Source organism: Tribolium castaneum, chromosome 1 (assembly GCF_031307605.1).
Source record: "Tribolium castaneum strain GA2 chromosome 1, icTriCast1.1, whole genome shotgun sequence".
Taxonomy (NCBI): Eukaryota; Metazoa; Arthropoda; class Insecta; order Coleoptera; family Tenebrionidae; genus Tribolium; species Tribolium castaneum.
Genome location: NC_087394.1, coordinates 21,609,218 through 21,626,610, shown reverse-complemented (window position 1 = coordinate 21,626,610; position 17,393 = coordinate 21,609,218). Strand labels below are relative to the sequence as shown.

Genomic DNA, 17,393 nt, shown 5'->3' with positions numbered 1-17,393 from the left:
GCATTTGAAGAAAACGCAATTCAAAGAGTGATCTTGAAACCAGTGCATCTTTATGGGGAAGCCCTCAATCTTAATTTTGTTTTTTCTATATTTGTACTACTGAAGTGAATCTCTACAATATTTTGAACTTGGAATTCGCCACTGTAAGTTGCGACTGCTTCTAATAGGGTGAAAAAACTGCCAACTAAAATTTTCACAAGAAACATGACAAAACAACATTAAAGGCCGGTTTATAAAAGGGTCAATTAAACTTAATTGAGCTATTATTAAAAGTTGACAACGCCTATAGATCAATCAAATTGGTTCAATTTGTCACGTGATCAGTTATAATGTTTGGATAATTCGAACAGAAAGTTTGCAGACCCCGTTCGGATTACAGATAACTTACATCATCAATTAACCATGCAAATACGAACATATTCCCACCACAAAAATATACTCAGTGGCAATAAAACCTTTATGTATTTCAAAATAAGAAAATACAAAAATTAAAAAATGTATTTCAAACAACTACTCCTTCTGCTTTTTTCTACAAAATAATTAAGTAGAAATAAATAAGTAGTAGTTCGGATTACGGGATTCAGACGTTCTGATTATGGATAAAATTTCACTTAATTGGGGCGTTCGTATTAAGGGGGGTTTGAATTATCCAAACATTATTCTCATATCATATGCTCTAAAATAATTTATTAGTATCATGCTATAGTGTCATGACCGTGTCATGTGTCACTAGTACCTATCAAAATAAGAGCACCGCATTTATAAATGTGCATATTTTGATTGCATCTAGACTCTTTATTGTTATCCTGCAATGAGTAACGTACCTGAAGAATTAGAAAGATCGGAAGACGAACCTGAATATAAAAACCAACCGGTAGAACCCGTAAGCGTAAACGAATGTACCCAAACAAATCAGTTAAATATTTGTAACACCAGATTCATGTATTTCGGGGCGAAAAGCGCTCGGCTCGAATTGCATTACCACAAACAGCATATAAGAGAAAATGTACGGATGTTGTAGTGGGCATTGTTTTCGGAATAGCTTTTGTAAGTCTGGTAAATGTGTACTTATAATTGTGAATTATTATAGTACTTATAAAACTGATATTGATAGATTGGTTCTGCTGTATTTATAGCTATTAGTTCCGACTTCAGAATACTAATGAACGGTGTAGATGCATGTGGTAATGTTTGTGGAGTGAAAAACACTAAACAATACAATAAAACTTGTCCAGGAAAGGACTACACCAAGTACCCGTGAGTAGTACTTGCTTTTGATATACTGTTTGGTAAATTTTAATAAATACTTTTTTTAACTTTATATCGCTTTATACGTAGTACAAATAATTCTTGTATTTTAGAGTTCTAGATGCGAAAGAACAAGAATGCATTACAGCCGATGAGTGCAGAGCTAGAAACATGTAAATATTTTGACCTAGTTCTTGATATTATGCTATGGTCTACTTTTAGGACACTATTTGGCGGACGGTGTATGCCTAATCAAAGAAGATCTTCAACGAAAAAAAAGACATTTTTTTCCGATCGTGACTATTATGTACAGTATCAGTATAATTTCTAATTATTCCGTCAAGCTTTCACATTTTTTTTAATCATACTATGATGATAAATTTATCTTATTTACTATTAAGCAAAAAATTTTTTTTTCATAAAACCTTTTTTAGAAATCAATTGATAACATTATTCCCTATTCCGTAATAGTGCTTATTTTAATGCCAACGGTGGCTTCAGGTACTTTCTCATTTGTTTTGTAACCAACAATAATCGATATTTTCTTTTTAGGATTGTCCTTAGTGGTATATTCCTTGATTCGGTACCATCCAAAAGGTACCTTCTATTTTTTTACGATTCTTGCAACAATTATACTTTTCTTTGCAGCGTGTTATTTTTGGTAAGACTAGCAATAAGCATTTCTTTGGAATATATCTTTGTTTTAAGGTATTTAGTATACGTTAATCATCGTGATAAGGTTGAAATGCGTTTGAAACTTGTAATAATTGGCAACGCTGTCGCTTGCACCATTGGTGGTCTGGTGTTATTTCTTATTCTTGCATGTAGATCCAGCAGAGTTCCTCTTTTAATTGAAATTTATTACGAAACATTTGATGCAATTTGTAGTTCAAAACTTATCTTCCTTGCACCCGTTGCGGTAAACTATTTCAACTATACTCTTAATTTAATTAGTAAATTAATTTTAAAACACCCTGTACAGTACATATAAACTGTATTTATTTAGTGGTTTTTGAGCAGCATACACATTTTAGCTAATATTCTTAGGTAATAGACATCTAAAATAAAATTAGCTGAAAAATAATCTAGCTCGGTACATCAATTTTGGTGGATGCGCCGGGATAATAAAACCTTAATATTCTTTTTTGCCTTCACAACTTGACTAATTGAATTTAAAGCTTATTATATTTTTCAGTGTTTGCTTTCTCAACGTAATAATTATATTTGGTTTGAAAATTGATTACAATGAATTATAATTAATATAAACAGCAAATAAATTTCAACGTTTTTAAATTAACTACCTTATATTTATAGATTTCATTCAATTGTTATCAGGATTTAGATACTCTTCTGTATTTTTACTTAACTGTAAAGTAAATCTCATTGTTTTACCAATTTAGACAATGGCGTTAATATGTCTCCTTGGTATAAGTTGGTTGTTCATGATGTTTGTGACTTCTGCTGTTAAAATTCCACAAGATGAAGGTTTTCCTGCTGACAGGTACTTTTAAATTTATTGTGCTCTCTTATAATACTCGTATTACGATTTAATATAGCATAACGATTCTGGTTTTGACACTCAAAGTATATACAATAATTTATAACTGTCTAACCACTGCTAACAAGGATTTCTCCGATCAAACGGCTCGAAGATTTAAATTTTATTTGACAATTTGACAAATAAAGCCATAACCGTGCTATAGTGGCGGTCGGCTCGATTTGCGTGTGCGTTATCAATTTCATTTTTTCATTACCAACACAAAGCTGTAAAAAAATATCAAAACAATGCAAATTTAAACAACTAAGGGGTATCTAAGGGTGGTATCCTTAAACATTAATTTACATGTGCACTTCGACAACACCGTCAAATGTCACGAATTTGTCAACCTGACATTGACAGTAAATTATAGTCGTTGTCGCATGGTTGTCAAAAGTGTTATCGGTGTTAATCGCAAGTATTTTCCGTTCGTTTATTGTATTTTGTGATTTGCGTTTCGTTAGGTTTTTGATTCTGCGTTTATTAGTTCTTGTTTTGTGAATCTGTATTTTTTGTAACAACTCATAATTTAAACACTTCGTAACCTCAAAAAATATTTGATAGTTTGTCACCGCTATGACCCTGCTATGTAAACGTAGTGACAGAAATGTCAGATGACGCACACGCAAATGGAGCTGAGCGCTACCATAGAAATTTTACCACCTTAGTACGAGAACATTTGTTGTTACCGTAGAAATTTGCAAATAGAACAGAAAAGCTATCCAACTTAGTATCCAACTGAACTTCTGAACTGAACTGACTTCTTTTTATTATTTAAAATTAACTTTCGATTTTCCGCAAAGTGTGTTGATTTTTTAGTATTATAATTTGCTTTATGGATGCTTAACATCCACTTGCTTTCCTCTTGTGCTGTAAACTTCATTTTCGTGAATACTGGATATCTTAAAGCTTGATACAGGGTGTATCAGAAATACATGTCTTAATTTTATCAGGTAACAGAATTTAACAAATAAAACATCTTTTCTATTTGTAATTCTTCAATAAAAAATTCGCAAATTTACTTAAAATGTGAGAAAAGAAAACATACTGAAACGTGTACCCGCCTATGGGTACAAAAAAAGAGCCGAACTGTTTTTGTTGTGATCAACACGTTCAATTTAAACAATTTTAAACAACAATGAAAATTATTAAATATTGACCGGCTGGTTTGCACAAAAAAGGAGGAAAACAGTGAAAATTATAAATAGAAATTTTGCAAAACTTTATATGGAATAGTTGTTTTATTTGATAAGTTGTATTACGAGGTAAAATTAACACACGTATTTTTGATACATCTTGTATACAGTGTATACTGTCTATAGCGCGTATTCTGTAAATTTTTAAGGCGCTGTTCAAATTTAACACTGGTTAAAATCGCAAATCTTGGAATTTTATTGGTTATTGCTATAGCAACAACGATTAACGGCTTTTAAATTTTAACGATTTTATTACAGAATACGTGCTAGTCCAAAAATTTGGGACTTAAATTTCAATATTATTTTACTTTGACTGTACGTATTAGCTATTTCAAAACTATAAAAATGTCAACGTCTCATTTTCTCTCAAATTTAGTTATTATAAATTATTTATGTACTTCAAAATAATAACACCTAATGGAATTTATAGTTTCAATAAAAGATTTAATCATTAATTACTATTTTATACAATTTTACCAATTTAATCAAAATACGACGTGGGCATTTTTACAGTTTTGAAACAGCTAATAAAAGTAAGTAAATAAATTAATAGAGTCAATGAGAGCACTTTTAGGTTAAGAAGCATTGTTTTTTCTATGTTCATTGTCCATCAATTAATTTTTGATTCTGTCAAATGTAATTAATTTTAAAGTTAGTCAACATATCGTCGATAGCTTTTTACAATAACAGCAAAAGAGTGTAATAACTAGTAATACCTAATAGGCTACCGTTACACAAGAACATCCCGCTTATCCGCGCTTCGCATTTTACGAATATTTTTATAACGCAAAGTGTCATAATTACACACACACAATATTTTTAGCAGTATGCACGGTAGTCATATTTTAAATCTATACAGGGTGCTCAAAAACTGGCGCACCAACTCAGTGGTACGTTGTTGAGAAGTAAGTGCAAATTACGGGAAAAATGTTGAAAAAATTCCTAAAGTTATATTTTAAAAAATCTGGAGCTACAAACTTATTGTGTTAACTTCTTTAGTTTTCATTATTTTTTTATATTTTTATGTTTCATACCAGGTAATCGTTCTGTAACAAAACGATGAATAATTATTTTAAAATTTACTATCAGATTTTAGCAGTTTTTTTAATTTAAAAAAATTAAAATTCATCCAAAAAATCAGAATGTGTAGATGTGCCAACACTGGGAATTATTTCCTAGGAAACCGTTTCAAAAAGAATTTATTTTTATTGTTGCTAAAATTATATTGCGATCATAACTGTTAGACAACGTTGCCACATATCATTTACCTAAAATTAGTTATTTATCAATAACTTTAATACAAAGAATTTTTTTACTATTTTTACCATTATATTTAACTACTTCTCTACCACACACCATTGAGTTGGTGCGCCAGTTTTTGAGCACGCTGTATAAAACAAAGGTCATATTATTTAAATAAAAAATGCAAGTTACATGTTATGTTTTCAAAATGTTTGTTTTCATGGCCATTGTTCATTAGAAATTAGAAATTACTCTTATGGTAACCGCGATGTGGCCGATCTCTTTGACGCGGATAATCGGGGTTCTACTGTATTTTGATTCTACTAATTCCATGTTTGATTCAGAATAGTGTACCTATGCTTCTTGGTGTTTATGGGATATTGGATATTTACGTTTGTAGAAGGATGTCAATGTATAATGATCGCTGGAACAATGGCAAGTTATTATTTTTCGAGGTTTGTAATACACAGGGTTCGTCAAATGAAATGTTACAGACATAAATAAGATGAAGTTTTTTTTATTTCTCATATCATTTTTAATTCAATTTGATAAAAAATGTTTGTGTACCTATCCATTCCTCATCATTTTCTGAATGCTATGCCCATACCATAACCAAAGTTGTTTTTTTTAATGGAACACTATATATTTTTGCATAATTAGATTCAAAAAAATAATGTAACTTTATATCGGGTGTGTCAAAAATCGCGGATAAGCTCTTGAGAGTAGATACTAGTGACTTTATTGACCGCTAAAAATAATAAAAAAAAACATTGCTCCTTATTTAAGTTGCATACTTTAAAGTGGAATTTTAGAAAAAGCAGACCTGTTAACTTTGTTTTTAGTGATTTATTTTTATGTTTACTTGCTTTATTATCTGATTTTTCGAAAAGAAAAAAGTCGATTAAAATTACAAGGTGTTCTTTTAAGTTTTTCTGTTGCAAATTTATCGGAAAATGTTCATTGGCGATTTCGTAGTGATGTTTCAAAAATTGGTCTTTTTTTATAACGAAAAGTTGAATTATTCCAAAACAAAAAGAGATAGACCCATAATAGTTTAAATAAAGTTACATTATTTTTTTGCCTAGCATCCAAAATACATAGGGTGTGCCGTTTAAAAAAATATAACTTTGGTTCACCACTCTGTGTACACCACCCTGTGTATAATAAAAATACTTTTCGTTTGTGTTTTTTAAGTATATCTATCGGAGAATTAAAACAGCATAACAATATTTCAGACAAAAATGTTATGGACCGATTACACACTCCTGGGTCACGCTGTATGTTGAATTATTTGATAAAACCTCCCAGTTATAATTAAAACATTGTACTGCTCTTGGACGCATGTTTCACATTTGTAAGCTTTCTTATACGAGATATGAGGTAATTTAGGATTTCAGATAAAATGATACCGAAAATACCAGAATTTGTTGCTTTTTTACGCTAGGCCACATATTTATTTTCAGTAGCAATGTTAATCCCAAAAAAAAGATTGTTGGGTCCATAAATTGTTCGCTAGTAAAAACTAAATACATACGACCATTTTGTTTATTTGGGATTTTTTGGCAATAGCAATAGGTAACTTTCTCGCAAAGGGCTAATTTCTTTAATTCCGTTATTTTGTTAAAAAAATATAGCTGTTTACAAAAAAATAAACTCTTCTTCGGAAATATAGTAGCTAATGCGGCTTATACCTTGTAACGCTTCACTTACTTACGAACCCTGTAAAAGTAAAAAAGATTTTTTCATACGTGCAGTAATTATTTGTGTGTTCAATGGGTAGTTAATTTGTCACTTGTTTTAGTGACAGAGATGAATTCGAGGGCGAATATTGTAAAAACGTGGGAATAGTGATTCGTTTTCATCTGGGAACTGTTGCAACTGGATCATTACTTATTACCACAGCTGCAATGATCAGACTAGTGGTTGATATTCTCAGTGATTGGCAAGAAGCGGCAAATGTGTGGGAAGTGATAAGATATTTAATATTCTGTATACTTGACTGTGTCGGAGAAGTCGTATATTATATTAGTCAAAAAGCGTATATAATGACAGGTATACAATATATTTTAACGTAAAAAATACAAAAAACTATCTTATAGCCATTCATGGTAAAAATTTCTGGGTATCTGGCAAGCGGGCTGCGAAATTAATATGGTACAACTTTTTGGACACCATAACAGTTGATGGTTTAAATTCTGCTGTTCGGTTTTCCGCTTCTGTTTTAATTTTGGTGGTCGTATTGATTCTTGGATATGCCGTTCTATCAGTAACAAATCCAACGTTCTTTTTGTAATTTATAGAAAATATTATTTTAGACACAACCATTGGGTTTTATAATCGAGAATCTTTTCATTGGTGGCATACTTGCAAGCGCTGCATTGTACTTATTCTTTTCATTGTTGGGCGTAAGTAAAAATAAAAACTAATTTTCGTTATAAACGTTATTTAAAGACTGCAGTTGGTACAATTTTCTTATGCTATTGCGAAGATGCCATTATGAATGATGGAAGCGACGAGCGACCTTATTTCATGAGTGAAGATCTAGAATACACACTGTATGATGCCTTGGAAGAAGTGGCTGAAAAAAGAGAAGAAAGAGAAGAAAGGAAAGAAATGGATGATGAAGACGATGACTAGAAACTATGTTAAAAATAAATCAATAAAAAAAATTTTCTACTTTGGTTTCACAAACTGTTTATTGTGAAAGTGAAAGTAGTCTCACAAAAAGAACTTTTGTGCAACTCCTTTTAGTAAATTTTTAGGAGTTGTATTGGCAGTGCTGGGCTGGGTGTCCTCAGTCATCACTGTAATTTACTGTGTGATCTGTCAACAGCGTCAAGTCGTTTATTGATAAAGTCCGAATAATTAACAAAATTAAGAGGAAATAGTTCGAGCAGACTTTGATAAGTTAAACTAAACAAAAACAAACAACAAAAATAGAAAGTAGAAAAAATAGTATATTATACTCGTTTTAGAAGACTTAATTGTGGCACTCATTCTATTGGAGCACTCCTTCGTCGTGCTCTAAAACCATTCTTGCCACAATAGAACGTCTTATAATAATAAACTGCAACGATTTCTTTCATTATCATGGTTTACCATGCTCTAAAAATTGTTTCATTAGAGTCTATGATTAGTGTCATTCAGTGTCATTAATGTCAAGGTAGGTTTTCCAAATTTGAATTTACAAAAAAATTTTTGTGCGCGTAATTTATTTCGTAAATATTTTGTAAAATACCGTTTACAATGCGTAACGTGCCACCAAAATTAGTGAGATATGAAGATGATGCTGAATATAAAAAGCAACCAGTAGATCCCGTAAGTAAGTATATCCAGTTGAATAAATGCTAAACTGAAGTTTCTATTGCATAGATTTATATATTTCGGGGTGTAAGTCCTTCGGATTCAATTGCTTTACCAGAAATACCCGAAAATAGAAAATGCACGGATCTTGTTATGGGAGGTATTTTTTTAATTGCCGTTTTAAGTCTAGTAAATATATTTTGGTTCTGTTAAACTATGATAATTGACTTAATATTGATAGATTGGTTCTTCTGTTTATATAACTTCGACTTCTGATATAAAAATCCTAGTAAATGGTGCAGATAAGTGTGGAAATATTTGTGGAGTATCTAACTCTGAATCAGATAATAATAAGAATTGCCCAGAAAAAGACTACACTAATTATCCGTGAGTAGCATTAATCAACTTATAAAACACTTTTTTGTTATCTATTCCAAACATGTTCTTATACGTGAATCTTATTATTGTAAAATAGATTTTATGTTTAGATTTCTAGATGTGAAAGCAGAAGAATGTGTTACAGCTGACCAGTGCAAAGCGAGAAATAAGTAAATATCCTGATTTAGTTTTTTTTTTAATATTTCACAAATTTAATTGAAATTAGAACATTATATGGTGCCCTATGTATGCCTGAACAAAGGAGAACACCAAAGTCAAAGTCGAAACTATTTGCGGGTCGTGACTACAATGTAAGTTGAGTATTAGACGTATTGTTTAAATGTTGTACTGATACTTGTACTATTGTATTTTTTAACGGGCGGTAAGAATTTAACGCTGGTTATAGTCGAAAATCTAGGAATTTTATTAGTTATTGCTATAGCAACAACGATTAACGTTTTCATTAGCGCGTATTCTGTAACTTTCTAAGCGGACAGTTAGAATTTAACACTGGTTTAAATCGCAAATTTAGGAATTTTATTGGTTATTCTATAGCAACAATGATTAACTGCATTTAAATTTTAACGGTTTTATTAATCCATTCTGTAATGAAACCGCTAAAATCTAAATGCCGTTAAACGTTGTTACGATAGCAATAACCAATAAAAGTCCTAGATTTCCGATTTTAACCAGTATTAAATTGTAATAACCTGTTAAAAAAAGTTACAGAATACGCGCTAATAGCTGGTTAAATTTGCAAATCTAGCAATTTTATTGGTTATTGCTATAGCAAAAATATCTAGTTAACGGCCTTTAAATTTTAACGGATTCATTACCGATTACGAACTACTGCAACTTTTTTAACGGACTGTTAAACTTTAACTCTGCTTAAAATCGCAAATTTACGAATTGTATTGGTTATTGCTATAGCAACAACGACTAACGGCCTTTAAATTTTAACGGTTTCATTACAGAATACGCTCTAATGTCTGGTAAAATCTGCTATACATGGTACATTGTTGAGATATTGAGAAGCATGTGTAGATTACGGGAAAAATCTTGAAAAAAATCATAAAGTCATATTTTAAAAAATCTGGAGATGAAAACCTATTTAGTTCCTCAGTTTTTCCTGTTTATTAATGCTGTTATTTTCACACTAAGTAATTGTTCCTTAATACAATATTAAATAATTATTTTTAAATTTGCCACCAGACTTTAGCAATTTTCTGAATTTAAAAAATGGAAAATTTATAAAAAAAAATACAATTTGTAGATGAGTCAACAATGATTATTATTTCCTGGGAAACCGTTTCAAAAATCATTTATTTCTATTGTTGATCAAATTCTATTGCGATCACGATTGTTAGACAACGTTGCCGCATATTATTTATTTAAAATTCGTTATTTATCATTAACTTAAAAACATTTTTTTTACTGTTTGTTACCTTTATACAGTGTGTATCAGAAATACGTGTCTTAATTTTAACAGGTAACAGAACTTAATAAATAAAACATTTTTTCTATTTGTATTTTTTTAATAAAACTTATTTAAAACTTGGAAAAAGACAACATACTGAAACGTGTACTCGCCTATGGGTACAAAAATAAAAAAGCCGAACTATTTTCGTTGTAACAGAAACGGACAATTTCAACAATTTAAAACAATGAAAATTGTTGCTATGAATACAAATTAATTATTAAACAAAATTATAAATAAAAATTTTGCAAAACGTTATATAGAAAAGTTGTTTTATTTGATGAGTTTTATTGCCTAGTAAAATTACCACACGTATTTCTGATGCACCCTGTATGTTTTCCTCTAGCACATTGGGTTCATGCGCCGGTTTTTGACCAGCCGGTATTTTATATTTTAAAAAAGATTCCGTACCATGGATATAAATTTTTATTATTTTTTAGAAATCTCTCGAAAACATTGTTCCATACACAATAATAGTGCTAATTTTAATGCCATCTGTGGCTTCAGGTACTTTCAATTTTTCTATTTTAACACTAATAGTAATCAGCATCTTTTTTTAGGATTGTCCATACTGGTATATCAACTGCTTCGAAGCCACCCAAAGTGTACTTTCTATTTTTTTACTATTCTTTCTACGATTTTCTTTTTGCTTGCGGCTTGCTATTTTTGGTAAGACTACCAAATGAGTATTAATTTGAATTCTCCCGTTCTGCTTAAGGTATTTATTTGCTACCCGCGACCACGAAAATGTCGATAAAAACAGGACACTTGTATTACTTACTAGTGCCGCTGGTTTCACGATAAGTGGTGTGTTATTATTGTGTGTACTTGTGTGTTGTTCTAGAAGAATCCATCTTTTAATAGAGGTCTATCGTGAAACAACTAAAGCAATTTTTCATTCCAAGCTGGTCTTACTTGCACCTATCTTGGTAATTTATTATTTCAATTAAATAATACCCATCATTTATGCCCGACTGTTACATAGTGCCTAGCTTTGCACCTCGTAGCGGCTATACATTGGCTACTGCTATGAACAACCACCAATCAAATTTTATTATTATTTTCGAAAATGATATTTTTTCTGAAATACAATTAATTTTTATTACTGCTAAAAGCTTTCTGTTAAGCAGTCGAACATAAAATCTTGTGTGTAATTCGTATGTAATGCATCTTTATTTGACTCGCTCTAACGTCTTGTGCGCTATACAAACTCGGCTTTATAAACCCTTAGTACCTTTATGAGCCCGTCTGATAAAGAACTGCATTATACAAGATGTTTCACATAACTTTACAAGGCATGCACCTAATGTAAGCACCCAAATACAGGGTGCTCAAAAATTTGCGCACCAACTCAGTGGTACGTTATTGAGAAGCAAGTGCAGATTACGGGAAAAATGTTGAGAAAATTCCTAAAGTTATATTTTAAAAAATCTGGAGCTACAAACTTATTGTGTTAACCTCTTTAGTTTTCATTATTTTTTTATATTTCTATGTTTCATACCAGGTAATCGTTCCGTAACAAAACGATGAATAATTATTTTAAATTTTACTAACAGATTTTAGCAGTTTTTTTAATTTAAAAAAATTAAAATTCATCCAAAAAATCACAATGTGTAGATGTGCCAACACTGGGAATTATTTCCTAGGAAACCGATTCAAAAATAATTTATTTTTATTGTTGCTCAAATTCTATTGCGATCATGACTGTTAGACAACGTTGCCACATATCATTTACCTAAAATTAGTTATTTATCAATAACTTTAATACAAAGAATTCTTTTACTATTTTTACCTTTATATGTAACCACTTTTCTACCACACACCATTGAGTTGGTGCGCCAGTTTTTGAGCACGCTGTATAAAAAAATCACGAAACACTAGATACAAAAAGCACACACTTAATTATTTAATTTTTGGAAATCCATGACAGTAGTTGTCATAAATTAATGTTTTCTACAAACACTTATCTTGTATTCCATGAAGAGACGGTGGCATAAAAATGATTCTAATGTATTTATTTTAATCACCAAGTAACTAAAAACTTTTCAATTTTTTAAAGGCGTGAACAAACCAGAGAAAACTCCAATTTTTTAAAATTTGTAATCGAGTTTGTATCGGAACATGTATTGTTGGTGACATTTTACAGGTGCAGGCCTTGTAAAATTATGTGAAACACCCTGTACAGGATGAGTCTTAACTTAGGTAAGTCTGTACTACAAGTATATTTTTACTCAAAAATATGTTATTTCTAGTATAGTTTGAAAACAAGTGATACTAAAATGTTTTGTAATCAGAAAACTCTAAACAAACGCTGAATTCGGTGCGATTACTAGTTCTTGAGATATCCTATATAGTGAAAGATAGTTTTAGCAGACTCACCCCGTACACATAAACTTAGGAAATGTTAGAATTTGTCAAATGATAATGAATAGTGAATTTTTTGAGTAATTACATCATTATTAATATTTTAAATATTAAAATCCCGAAATTATTATTACTTTAAACAATTTCAGAATACTGGCTTACATGCTGCTCCAAAACTGACGCATCAACTCAATGGTAAAAAAATGTTATGTTCAAAAATGAGTCTCTGTCAAAATAATGACAATATTGGTGTAATTACTTAAAGTTTAATGGCTTAATAGTGTTTTTGTTAAGCAATATCTTGGTAACCAAAAAATTTGTACTAGAACACTTTTACTATTCGTTAATTATTATTACTTTGCAAAGACTATCATTCCCTACGTTTATGCGTGTAAATTGAAACTTACCATTATACATACTTATTTTATAATATAAATAGCTGTTATTTAATTCTAAATAAACATTGTTTCTCATTGTCATTGGATCCATAATCAATAAAATGTATGTATGTAGGTACCTGATATTTCAAGTACAATTCAGTTAGGGGCGGAGTTTTATAAACCCTATATAAACTCGTTATTTATGAAATTACCTATTTAGCCATTCCATTTTAATGGACGGGACAAATTTTTATACATATTTCCAGATTTTATTTTCAGTTTTTATGAACAGTATCAGTTGAAGTGAATTTTTAGTACCTGTCAAACTGTGCAACCTACAACTGAAGTCACATCGTAAAATTTGAAATATGAGCAGAAAAAAGAAATATAAACTGATGACGGACGGGACACAAAAAAGACCTCACACTTTTATCGTTAAACAATCGTCATAAAATTCTGTTAATTTAAAAGGCACTAATTCTAATACTTATTTTTGAAGTAAAAGGTGAATCTTGTAACTTTTGAAACCACGAAACCAAAAAACAAGGGAATGTGTAAACACATCTGATTAATTTACTTTTTGTTTAACATGACGCACGGAACAAAAAAATCTTGTGTATGAAAATAACTCCAAAAAATTATTTAGACAAGTTTTAGTTATTAAAGACCTTACCAATATCAAAATTAGACAGTGGAAATTAAAAATTATTGGTCTTTTTTCACGACGTAGGAAATAAAGGCAACATATGTATGATTGTAATAACGGACGAAACAGCAAAATTTACGAAGATAAAAAACTAACATTACTAACCAATTTACAACATTATGAATGTAAATATTAGAACACAATTCAATTTAAATGATTATCCTCTCCCATTTTAAATCTACAACAAAATCGCAGAATACATTAAATGTAAACCGAATCGTGTATTTTAATAGAAACTTTACATAATAAAATTATTTTGAAAATGTCGCTGTCAGGTTGCATTATTCCCGTAAAGGCTGTATTATCAATGAGGAACAAGGCTCCACTCTTGAAAAGAATTTTTCGAAGAGGTATTCTGTTAATAGAACATAATATTGTTAATTAAGTACCAAGTCACACGTGGTATGATATTTATTGGTATGAATTAAAAAAATAAAAATTAAATTTATCAAAAGCTGTTCCAAATCCTTGGTTTTCTATAAAACCACATAAATGGTTTTATAAGTATAACATATTCCACTCAATTCTTTTTAAGATCTAAATATTGCTATTTAGGTATTTTTAAATAACTGCAAAATAAACCTTTCCTTTTGACAATTTAGACAATGGTGTTGGTAAACTTAGTTGGTGCTATCTGGTTATTTATGATGTTGGTGACTTTTTCCGTTAAGATTCCGGAAGGTGAAACTTTACCTGGTGCCAGGTAATTTAATTTATGAAGCTCTTCTCATATTTTTGTTTTTTTTTAATGTTTTAAATCTGTGGTATTAAGACATAATCCAAATGCCAAAAAACAAATTCTTGAATACTCATGTGTTTTCACATTAAGGTAATGTCTTAGTGTCACCCTCCCTTACCTCTAAAATTTAAATATCTTAATTTGTTCGAAAGAAAAAGTTTGCGTGCGCTTTTTAAAAAGAGTCATAAAATACAATAAGATACACCAGTATCGTTATTGTTGATTTTACTTATAAGTATTTGGTAAAAAATGCCGCAGTACCCAAACTTTTTCGGTAATTTTCACATCATTATTTATAAGTTTTAAATTATCTGACTCCTAAGACGTTTGTAAAATCTTGTAACAACTAGAAAGTAAGGTAAACTCGGGAAAGTGTGATCCTGGGACAAGTGTAAACCTTATTTACTAAAGGTCCATCTATTGGAAAAGTAACTGCATCTAATATACCCCCAGGCTACAAAATTACATCTTTTTCTTTTAACCAGTCTGTATGAGTGAATACTGATTTTTGTATCCCCTTGAATTAAGTTGGATTCTAAGATAAGTTATAATTATCATATGAAACTAATAAACTATGCTATTAATATAATAGATTTTTTATGCAAAATATGGTACAAAATGGGTTTTAGTTTGATATTGTACGAAAAAAAATGTTAAACTTTCTGTAGGAAGTTCATGCACAAAACGCTTGGTTTATTTTTGCCCAAGTCTTTTTACACAGTCACAATTATTTTAACTTTTTCCTGGTCACCCTTTCCCGGATTTACCTTGATTTATAACAATAATTAAGGACGTTTAATACTTATTGCCGTTAAATTAAGCGTCCTTTATAAAATTGTTTAACTGAACGTTTGGCTCAGGACAGGATACTTGATTTTCCTGATATTTATGGGATACTGGATATTTACGTTTATTGAAGGATGTCAGTGTATGATGGTAGCTGGAACGATAGCAAGTTACTATTTTTCGAGGTTTAGTAGATAAAAGAAAAGTAAAAATTTCTTATCATTTACCACTTTTAGAGATCGAGATAATTTGAAGGGTCAATATTGTTATAATGTGAAACTAGTAATTCGCTTTCATCTGGGTAGTATTGCAACTGGAGCACTACTTATTACCATAGCAGCAATGATAAGAATTTTGATTGACTCTCTTACTAGTTACAGTGGGTCAGATACTTGGGCGTGGGAAATTTTTAGATGTATGCTCCTTTGCATAATTAGATGTCTCGAAGAGATAGTGAATTACCTCACTCAAAAAGCGTACATCATGGTTGGTAAGTACTCCATATACAGGGTGAGTCAATAGTGGGTTACTTCTGACATGTCCTAGGAGGCAACCAAAAATACTAATTGCACTTACCACTTGATACTTCGTTTTTTTTTAATAATCCATAATGAAATTTTAGTAAAACTGTCAAGAAAAACTTGACACTACTCGGAATGATGAAATCGTGGATTAAATTTAATTTTTTAACGATTACTGATCTGTTCACCTGGGCTCAGTATTATTGGTTGCATATCTATAAAAATTCAGAAATAACCCACTATTGACTCACCCTGTATTTAAACATTTAAATAAAAATATAAAAACTTTTTAGCCATTCATGGTAAAAGCTTTTGGACATCTGGCAAGCGGGCAGTGAAATTAATATGGCACAACTTTTTGGACACGATATCCGTTGATTGGTTAAACTCTGCTGTTGAGTTTTCAGCTTCTGCTCTAATTTTGTTTGTCACGATGCTCCTTGGATATGCCATTCTATCAGTAAATTTTTTTTTAAACATATTTGTATTTATCTTCGTAATTTGTAATAAATATTATTTTAGGCGCAACATATGGGTTTTATAATCGCAAATCTTCTTTTTGGCGGTGCACTTGCAGCTAGCGCATTATACGTATACTTTTCGTTGTTGAGCGTAAGTAGTAATAACTACCAAAAGTGATTTTTTTAAGCGATCATTTTAAAGACTGCGGTTGGAACAATTTTCTTGTGTTATTGTGAAGATTTATTAATAAATGATGGAAGTAGAGAGCGGCCTTTTTTCATGAGCAAAGAGTTTCAAACCACTGTGTTTCAAGCCTTGGAATTTGTTGTCGAAAAAAGAGAAGAAAGGAAGCGTGAAGACGCCTAGAATCAAACCAAAATTGTTACAAGTTAAATTCGATTCGTTATCTGTTCTGACAAAAAGAATCAATTATTAATTATTATAAATCGATATTATTATCTTTGTATATCCTTTAAAAAAACAAATCAATAAAATATTTATTAAATAATTATTAAATAATAATGAAATAAGTTTCGTAAAAATTTGGGGAATTACGTATGATCTACGGCCTACGCCAATACCATTCGGAAATAAACTGGTAATATTCTGTATTTGACATTTTGAAATCCAGACTGACATTTTTAGTGTTAATCGTAAATTCGTAAGTCTAAAGGTTGTCTAAAATAATTAAATGTGTTGTTGTACGTGTTTTAAATTGAAGACAACATGAAAAATTTGGAAATTGAATTTGCCAGGTAAAAAATTACACCAACCTTAATTAAACAAAAATTACTATTTATGATACTGCCAACCTGACGGCTTTTAGACAGTTGATTATAAAAATATCGACTATAGTTAAAAATCATAAACTTTTGTTCTCCTTAAGCTTAAGACATTTTATGTATGAGTTACACTGGTTATATCCGTAGATGTAACTATATGCAACTAAGTATATGCCAAATTTAAATATTTGATTTAAATCTCTTGGAATAGTTTTTAGGATCAGGTCCCTTTTTGATTATAGTAGTTTCCAATAACACATTTTCAAAATTTT

General features: G+C 30.4%; 2 protein-coding genes across 6 annotated transcripts; both read left to right on the top strand.

The window, feature by feature from the left end:
• The first annotated feature begins 705 nt into the window (after nucleotides 1–705).
• Nucleotides 706–7,885, top strand: LOC107397573 (choline transporter-like protein 2). Of its 2 annotated transcripts, none has more exons than XM_015978214.2 (14): nucleotides 706–883; nucleotides 937–1,056; nucleotides 1,115–1,257; nucleotides 1,362–1,421; nucleotides 1,471–1,555; nucleotides 1,683–1,749; nucleotides 1,801–1,909; nucleotides 1,957–2,167; nucleotides 2,649–2,749; nucleotides 5,568–5,678; nucleotides 7,025–7,275; nucleotides 7,323–7,489; nucleotides 7,539–7,628; nucleotides 7,675–7,884. In XM_015978214.2, the coding sequence occupies exons 1-14, from the start codon at nucleotides 812–814 to the stop codon at nucleotides 7,858–7,860; spliced, it is 1,773 nt and encodes a 590-aa protein (XP_015833700.1). In that variant the 5' UTR covers nucleotides 706–811; the 3' UTR covers nucleotides 7,861–7,884. The 2 variants fall into 2 exon arrangements, with proteins under 2 accessions (XP_015833700.1, XP_015833702.1); XM_015978216.2 differs by having other exon boundaries at nucleotides 710–883; nucleotides 937–1,047; nucleotides 1,137–1,257; nucleotides 7,675–7,885.
• A 461-nt stretch (nucleotides 7,886–8,346) lies between these two features.
• LOC103314593 (choline transporter-like protein 1) lies at nucleotides 8,347–16,861 on the top strand. Of its 4 annotated transcripts, none has more exons than XM_008201006.3 (14): nucleotides 8,347–8,541; nucleotides 8,596–8,715; nucleotides 8,768–8,913; nucleotides 9,015–9,074; nucleotides 9,131–9,215; nucleotides 10,822–10,888; nucleotides 10,942–11,050; nucleotides 11,100–11,310; nucleotides 14,434–14,534; nucleotides 15,431–15,541; nucleotides 15,593–15,846; nucleotides 16,171–16,337; nucleotides 16,400–16,489; nucleotides 16,541–16,861. In XM_008201006.3, the coding sequence occupies exons 1-14, from the start codon at nucleotides 8,470–8,472 to the stop codon at nucleotides 16,703–16,705; spliced, it is 1,758 nt and encodes a 585-aa protein (XP_008199228.2). In that variant the 5' UTR covers nucleotides 8,347–8,469; the 3' UTR covers nucleotides 16,706–16,861. The 4 variants fall into 4 exon arrangements, with proteins under 4 accessions (XP_008199228.2, XP_064214649.1, XP_015833697.1 ...); XM_015978211.2 differs by having other exon boundaries at nucleotides 8,404–8,545; XM_064358577.1 differs by lacking the exons at nucleotides 8,347–8,541; nucleotides 8,596–8,715 and having other exon boundaries at nucleotides 8,807–8,913; nucleotides 9,002–9,074.
• The last annotated feature ends 532 nt before the right edge of the window (nucleotides 16,862–17,393 follow it).

Coding starts and splice junctions, on each gene's coding strand:
- LOC103314593 (XM_008201006.3), top strand. CDS start 8,470: ATGCGTAACGTGCCACCAAAATTAGTGAGATATGAAGATGATGCTGAA. Junction 9,216..10,821: donor TTGCGGGTCGTGACTACAAT/GTAAGTTGAGTA, acceptor ATTATTTTTTAG/AAATCTCTCGAAAACATTGT. Junction 14,535..15,430: donor GAAACTTTACCTGGTGCCAG/GTAATTTAATTT, acceptor CGTTTGGCTCAG/GACAGGATACTTGATTTTCC.
- LOC107397573 (XM_015978214.2), top strand. CDS start 812: ATGAGTAACGTACCTGAAGAATTAGAAAGATCGGAAGACGAACCTGAA. Junction 1,422..1,470: donor GAGTGCAGAGCTAGAAACAT/GTAAATATTTTG, acceptor GTCTACTTTTAG/GACACTATTTGGCGGACGGT. Junction 7,629..7,674: donor TATTCTTTTCATTGTTGGGC/GTAAGTAAAAAT, acceptor CGTTATTTAAAG/ACTGCAGTTGGTACAATTTT.